Below are 8,202 nucleotides of genomic sequence, written 5' to 3' on the forward strand. Positions count from 1 at the left end.
CAAGTTTTCTGCCCATGATGACAAGGAACGGTAATTATGTACTAAAAGTGTCATTTTCTGCGTGTAAAATAAACAAAGGGCAGTCAGAGGGCTGCAGCAGTGTGCAGCCTCTCGGAAACAACGACGGGCTACAATTACACGAGCTAAAACGTGGACAAAGTTGAAAACCTGAAAATGATTAACTTTGTACTACTTAGTTTTACTTTTTTTTGTTGTTGTTTTTTTTACCTAATAACATGATTTCCAACTTCTTACGGTCCACCCGAAACCTCTCCTCAGTCCACTCCGGATCTGGCAGCGGATGGGGTCCGCTCAGATCCTCCTCTGATCCCGGGAGAGGAGAGTCGGTGCTGCGCTCGCTGTTGGAGCCGTGGTCCGACTGCTGCAAGTATCCGCTTAAAGTGTCGCACTGGGCAGCCATTGCGCTGCGCAGCAACTTCTCCAGCGGCCACTGCGTTTTTTTTTTTTTTAATTCAAAGTAAAGTTGAGCCGAAGCGAAGCGATGAACTTTTAAAATCCGTTACTTCGCGGTGTTGTGCGAGCTCATTGCAGCACAGTTGACAACCTTCCTCTGCAGTTTCCTCAAGCCCCTGCGCTTTCCCCCATTAGGCACACTTCTAAAAATAGGCAGCAGCAGCGGCACGATGGGTCCACTCGCTATAGGTTGACTGTGGAGTTAACGGAGCGGCGCACAGCACACAGCAAACATACCAACCAAGTCCTCGGGAAAGTTTCACGTGTCATCCTACCCCAAAAAAAAAAAACACACAGAAGAAGCAGGACTCCTCCCAGAAAAACTTTTTTGAGCATCTACCTCCCCCTGGATTCCTGCTAAGTATTTGTGAGAAATTCACTGGATTCAATGTGTGTGTGGACTGTGGAGTGCACTTTTATGTCTCATTTACGTGAAACTGTTGAGGGATTATAGTCAGTTACAGAAAACAAAATCACCATGATTGTTATGAGCTAAAAACTATATAATATAGTCAATTTAAAACTCATGGATATGGAAATAAAGTCACTGTAAATGATTACAGAGGCAGGCTTGACGTGAGTATTTCTTTTCAGTCAGGCTGGGACTTTATAATAACACCACATGCAACCAATTTATTGGTTTATAGAGGAAACACTACACATCCTGAGAGTGGGTTAAAGGGAAGCAATACAGGAAAAAGGAAACCAAACAAACGTGGAGCAAGCCGTACATTAAGTAAAACAGACAAAAAGAGGCAAACAAAAGTGCTGTAGTATGTGCTGGTACCGAATACGGTAATGCAGAACCAGAAGGTGTGATAAAGGTCACTAAACTCAGTAATGTATACAGCAGAAAGTTTTAAAGTCCCATAGTTCTGGTCTGTTATCCTGGCTGTGGCCAGGAAATGATTAATGAGAGTTTCCAGTGGTGTATGGCCTTGTTAAGAGAAGTTTTACATTTGTTAAATTTACATTTTCATGGGTTTAGCTTAAATTGCTTCTGTAGACACTTCTCTACGTTTTTAGCTTACTTTTTACTTATTAACTATTATGTTCTGCTTTATTTGTGATTTTGTCAGAAACCTGCTCAGTCAGTGATGTTCTCTATCATCATTGTTATTCTTCATATTTAAATAAACTCATGTCTCACTTGTTAACTAATGACTTCGGACTTCAGATAACCCCACATCGACAACTTTATTCTGACCGCTGGAGCTTTAATCACAAAGCAAAATAAGCACAGTCCTGCAGTACAACAGATTTCTCTTTTGCTCATTTAGAGTAAAAACTTCCATAATCTAGGATTAAAGATGGAGATTCAGTGTACCTGACAAATTGTTTTTAATCTTGACAATAACATTCACTGCATTCAGTTGGGCAAATTATTTAAAATGGTTCATTTCAATTTTTAGGAATGTTCTGGCAGGTCACAAGAGTTGAGAATCTGAGGGTATAGTCCTCGCTAAACCCACTAGTCTGGTTAAATCACATCAACATAGCACAGTGGAGATTAAATATCAGTGAGCTGCTCAATTAATGTGTACACTAGCTTCACCAGTGTACAGCACCTGTTCTGCAACCAGCAGAGGTGATGATAATGGGTGGTCTAATTTCAATGAACAGAACATCCCTTCTCATTTACATTTAATAATAGCCAATATCAACATTAATAACCATTCACCAAAATGGATTAATAACACAAACATGAATATTAAGTTGTCCAAGGGAGAAACTGCCTCATTTAAAAGGCTTGGGAGGTGAAAAGTAAAGGCTACCACCTAGTGGCCATGTGAATAATAGAATAAGGGGCAAATGATTTGTTGGATACAAGAATGTACTGCATACAAAGGCAAACATTTCATAGCAAGATAGTTCAGAATTTCAGTTTACTCGTGTGCATGGCAAGAAACAATTTACAATTCACTTTCTGATTAATGTTTTTAATGCAAAATGATGAAAAATAAATTCAGTATAGTCTTGTACAATCTATTAAAAGAAAAATACAATCAGGCCATCTCACCACAACTAATAATGATAATAAAAATAATAATAATAATGCCAATTTAAGGGGAAAATAAAATAAAACAGTAAAAACAGGTAAGTCAAGTAAAGTCCGAGTAGAGAAAGTGCCTCAAGCGAATAAAACACCTCAACTAGAACCAGTGTGGATGAGCAGTTGAAACAGTACTGTCATATTTTGAGGTGTTCAGGGATGCATCATTGTTTCTGAACCTTCTGTCGTTCACATTGCATACCTCTGAGTCCATTCTCTGGCTAGTTTGTTGTACCTAAAGAGAAAAGAGAATCAGAACAGGTTTCTAAAGAATAGTTGACAGATAGAAGCTATTCCATATGCCAAAATCTTTGGCTTCCATACTCACTTTTGTCTGTCTGATTTGTAGATGTGTGCAATGTCTGGGACTAGCGGGTCATCTGGATTTGGGTCACATAGCAACGAGCATATGGATAATAAAACTGGAAAAAAAAGAGGACCAAAAATCAGTATGGACATAAGTTTTATTTAAATTAAAAAACTACTTTTTCTAATTATTGTTTCATTTCATTTTCCAGAGACCAATTTAAAAACCATTGACAAGCTTTGATTCCAGACACCTTTTAATCAAAACTGTTTAAGCCCTGGGGAAAAAAGGTGTATTTTTAGGCACTACTTTCATTACACATATCTGAACATCCCCCCGCTTGGTCCTCCAATTAGACAGTACAAAACCTGCTTTTTCACCATTTTCAAAAGTGACAAAAGTACACTGGGCGTAGAAGGTCATTTTTGGATAATCAGACCTGAAAATCCTGTTACCTGTGTTCACTGAGGCTGGAAATCATTCAGTTGGAAGAATCCAGATTTGGTAACAGCACAGTGGATTGTTTCAGCAAAGGGGCTTTATTGCCTTCTAATGTTTGCTATAATGCAACTTACCTATCTTTGGCATTCCTTCCCCACATTTTGTTTTGCCCCAACATCCTTATTCACCCATAAGTATGTCAAACCACATGAAACAAATCTCAGTTTCCTTGTGACTTTAAAGTAAATCTTAGTTACTACAAACTGCAATGTACCATACTGTGCAAAATGTAGATGTTAGTTACCTTTTGATACTGTAAGAGCAGGTGACCACTGTGACCTCAAGATGTCAAGGCAGATGCTACCATTGCTGTTTATGTTTGGGTGATAGATTTTCGTTGTAAAGGCAACCTATAAAAACAACAAACAAAGCAGCAATAGGTCAAATGACATGTTTCTCTGTCAACAGACAGATTCTGAGTAGAGATGCATCTATGATTCATTATCAATTAATGTCCTCTATAAAATGTAAAGAAATAGTGAAACATGGCTGTTAAAGATAAATAATCTTACCTTTGGTGGTTTAAAGGGATAGTCAGTGGGAAAATGGACAGAAAGGAAAAATACTCCTCCATGATAAGGGCTGTCGTTCTGAAATAGAGGGGTAAATGATTGTCAAATTATGCCTAGCCTTGTAGTACTGGGATAAAATACTAATATTAATTATTTTCCTTTCTTTTGTTTGTATAAGATTTCCTTTGTTTAAATGAAGACATTATGTTATTGCCCCTTTCCCTATTGTCTCAGTAATGCCATGGGCTTCAGTGAGGAACATTGGGATAGAGTGTGCCAGTCTGTGCTCTCCATACAGAAGAGAAAGGGCTGTAAAGTCAACATAAAACACTATTGTCTAGACATCCAGAAGCAGCTTGGTTTAAAAAAAATCCAGGAAACTAATCCAGAAAAAGCTCACCGGTCCCGTGATGGTAGCTTGCCAGTGGAACACTAAAAAGGAAACAAAGATTGAGAAACAATCTGTGAGAACAATATTTAGGATCACGGTGCATACATTGCAACACAGGCCCAACAATGTTGGTAACGGTGGCATGATTACAGGATTAAAAATGTATATATATATATATCATTTATATACATGTCATACGGTATTGTCACACTTACAGTCCTCCCCTACAGGTCCAGCTGAACATGAAGCTGGAGGGTCCCTCTGTAAGTCATTTAACTCCTGTACAAACAAACAAACAAACAACAATTGCACGGTTAGGTCGCTTCCGCAATGTAACATTAGTGCACTGCTTGAGGAAGGATATTTAGCTAACTATGACAACCAAGTGTAACTAACTAACTAACTAACTAACTAACTAACTAACGTCAGCAAACCACTAACTGAAACCCCGGGATATTAAAAGTAGACAGAGAGACATGTTGAAGTGCTTTCACAATGCTCGTTGTGCTAGGCCAACTTTAGCTGGCAGCGAAGTTAGCTCATTTAAGTTTCACTGCTTCGCTAAGCTAACTGGCTGCTCTGTGGTGTCATCGTCATTGGCACGAACAACGGGCTCGCCGGCAGTAAAATCAGTCTTGTGAATTAATTATCTTGCGTTAACACATTTTCTAAACGTTTGTACAACACTCAACCACGTTAGGTTGGCAAAGAAATGCTATTAAGATGACTGTGACAAACGTTAGCTAACGTTACTGCGGCGCTTCCGCATCGCTCCAACCTTTTTCTGTACATTAAATAAATGAAGAAAAGACGAATAGTCTTACCTTCTGTATTCTTTTCAACGCCATGGCAGGTCTTTCAGATAGGTTAGGAGAAGCTACGGTGTTAACTTTGACAGCTGTCAGCCACAACTGCGCTTACTTTCTGCCGACTCGGTGTTATTTGTTTTGACAAACTGATTATTTCTTTTGTTTCCGCGTTTTTGTTCGACGACGAAGAATAGACCGGTGCATTGTGGGAATTTGAGTTTTCAGTGAAGCCACTTAAAGGGACCGTTCACCGACATATTATGGGCACAGTTCATCCTGTGAAAACCACTCTGTTATGAACTTTTTGAAGTAGTAAAGTAAAGTAAAAATGTAAAATAACACGTTATATTTCCATATGCCATAAGACTGATGAACACTATATAACCATTCAAACACCTACTCAGGACATAGCCCATCTTATATTTTATCTTTGTTTATATTTTATATGCGATTAATTTTTATCTAGTCTTTTATATACAAACAAGATATTATTATCGCATTTTTCTTATTTTGTATTTAAATACAAAAGTCTCTTTTACACAGGCAACTTAAATTGTGATAAATATTATCATTATCTACCGTGTTTTTTAATATAAAAGTTTATATTATCTGCCATATCCTATTTTTTGACTGATAACGATACAAATGCCTTCTCCATCTACTTCCAACATACTGCCTCTCCTCTATTCCTGTTGTGCTATGTGTCATTGTAACGTAATTTCATTTTGATGCAAATCCAAATGAAAAATAAAGTCTAAGTCTAAGTCTATAAAAAGAAAGTAGGACTAATAGGATAGGGTGCTGTATTGTTACATCCAAACCGTTATTATAGTATAAATATAGCTACCCAAGGGTATCTTAGTCTCTCCTTTCCAAATATGTAAATGTATGTTGCATTGTATACTATCACAGCAGTTTAGTCATCATCAAACATCTTAAAACTGTGCATTACAGTTGACTCTGACATTTTTTTCCTGCAAAGCTATTGTATTTTAAAAGTGAGCCATTAGGTAACAAGGATACATTCAAATCAAAGCTTGAGGTGTGTGGTATGTAGTCTATAAGCCTGGCCTGAATTGGCTGAATATGGACTTGTCTATAGCCCTGTGTTCATTGCATTTACAGACAGTGGCATTCTGTTGCATTAATTGCCCTATAACGTCACTCTTATGACTGATGACTTACCTTTGAGGAACATATGGTGTTTGGATTTGAAAGACCTGACTAAGATGTAAGCGTCACTAATTACATATTGATATTTTGGCACTCTGGTGATTAGCCATACAGTAAAATGTCGAATAACTTGACCTAATGATGCTTTAAGGGAAATGTTCTTTCTGGTGAATAATGAGGGGTCAGGGTGAGGGAAGATGGATAGGCATGGCATCATCATTATAAATGACCAGAATATGGGTATATAAAAACAAGGCAAAGCAAGTTTATTTGTATTTCACTTTTCCAATACAGAGGCAAAAACAACACTTAAATCATAATTAAATGAATGCTAAAATGTGTTCAAATAGAATGAAACACACAGTTCAGTTGTAGTACAATAATAGTGCAGAACAGTAATAAATGTGTCTAAATGTATTAAGGGGAATAAAAGTGCAGCAGAAAATATACAGTATTTAATCAAAGGTGAAGGATAATAAGGAAGTCTTAAATTCAGAGTTTAAAGTAGCTAAAGTTAAATCCATTCTGTGTGCAGCATAGTAGTTTAATCCAACATGGTGTTTGGTTTTGACTCGAGGCACTTCTAGCTGACTGCTTCCTAAAGATCTAAGGGGCCTACTGGATTTATATTCTTGAAGCATATCAGAAATGTATTTTGGCCCTAAGCCATTAAGTGATTTCTAAACTAAGACCAGCATTTTAAAATCTGTTCTCTAACTAACTAAAAGACATAAGAATGGGTTTTGCAGCAGCATCCTGAAAGAGGTTTGCAGAGATCTAGTGGGCAGTTAGAAAAGCAAACAAGCAGCCGCTGTTGATGAACAAGTTTCCTTAAATATTCTTTGGACATAAAACTAATATTAGATTATAAAAATGTTGATGCACTTCTTGCATTGATTTGGCTACTGAAGCTTACATCTGATTCCATTATGGCACTAATATTTAACTTTAGTCTTGTGGTCCAGCTGCAGCCATGAACTAAGAATATAGTAACATTTAGGATTATAGGATTTGGCCTAAAGGTACAATATAAAAGGGTTAAATGATAACGACCCAATAATTGAACTCTGGGTGAATCTGCACTTCATAGTGATTGATTCAGATTCATGACTGCATATATCAACAACACAGCCCCAGTCCTATATACAACCTAAACCGACTGAAGACTGTGTAGCAGGCAGCCAGACCCCATTTTCCTGTCAATCTAGAAGTCTATTATGGCCACTGGTATCAAAGGCTGCATTAGTTTCACCAATCACATCTACTTTATCTACTTTATCAGTGCAGTCTTAAACAAGCCAGAATTAAAAATGTCAAGAAAATCAATTTACAATTGCAACATTGTTGAGGGGTGAATAAAAGGAACTCTTAATAATTTCAACTACACTTAAGATTTAAGTGTAATTAGTATGGGAGCATCTAGATTGCATGTGTTTCAGGAGGCATCAAGTGACTTTGGGTTAGGGTTAAACATTTCCTGATTGATGTGGCCCATTTGCAGCACATCCGGTTTAAAAAAAAACAGACAGATAACATAACAGATGATGAGGAAACAAGGAAAAATAATGCAACGGTAGGATGAAACATGGACATCAGTTGACTCAGTATCCCCAAGGGCTGTAACATCTACTGCTGTTATCTTTATAAAGTGGTTGTAAACACATTCATGATGGTTATATACATTGTTATAATTCTGTTGGGACTTAATGTTTAAGCTCCATAGAGCATAACTCATGAGAGAGCAAAGGGGAAGATAGATAAACATACAGACACATACAGTACATAGGTAGAAGGGGCACATCTGTCATCTTTCACGCCTGGACTGATGCATACCTCAAAGTCACAGATTGCAGCAAATTAAGAGATTTCTTTTTATTCATTCATTTGTGCAGCATGCATTGAAACACAGACACACGCGGCTAATTTAGGACATTTTTTTAGATATGCAATCATTGTCTGACACAGTTTCCTGGAAATTGGTA

The 8,202-nt window shown here is 37.4% G+C and overlaps 2 protein-coding genes across 2 annotated transcripts in view; both read right to left on the reverse strand.

The window, feature by feature from the left end:
- Window positions 1-421, reverse strand: part of LOC118329192 (protein bicaudal C homolog 1-like) — a 55,249-nt gene extending 54,828 nt beyond the window's left edge. The window contains exon 1 of the mRNA XM_035663199.1: window positions 229-421. Within this exon, the coding sequence (XP_035519092.1) occupies window positions 229-421 (193 nt within the window). The remainder of the gene's footprint in view (window positions 1-228) is intronic.
- Window positions 422-1,674: 1,253 nt separating this feature from the next.
- LOC118329193 (ubiquitin-conjugating enzyme E2 D4-like) lies at window positions 1,675-5,240 on the reverse strand. Its single transcript, XM_035663200.1, has 7 exons — window positions 5,063-5,240; window positions 4,454-4,517; window positions 4,248-4,279; window positions 3,848-3,925; window positions 3,580-3,685; window positions 2,856-2,949; window positions 1,675-2,762 (listed from the first exon to the last, which is right to left on the reverse strand). Exons 1-7 carry the CDS (start codon window positions 5,084-5,086, stop codon window positions 2,717-2,719), a joined length of 444 nt encoding a protein of 147 aa, XP_035519093.1. The 5' UTR covers window positions 5,087-5,240; the 3' UTR covers window positions 1,675-2,716.
- Between the last annotated feature and the right edge of the window lie 2,962 nt (window positions 5,241-8,202).

This window comes from Morone saxatilis, unplaced genomic scaffold (genome assembly GCF_004916995.1).
Source record: "Morone saxatilis isolate NCDOM2014 unplaced genomic scaffold, NCSU_SB_2.0 Contig19, whole genome shotgun sequence".
Taxonomy (NCBI): Eukaryota; Metazoa; Chordata; class Actinopteri; family Moronidae; genus Morone; species Morone saxatilis.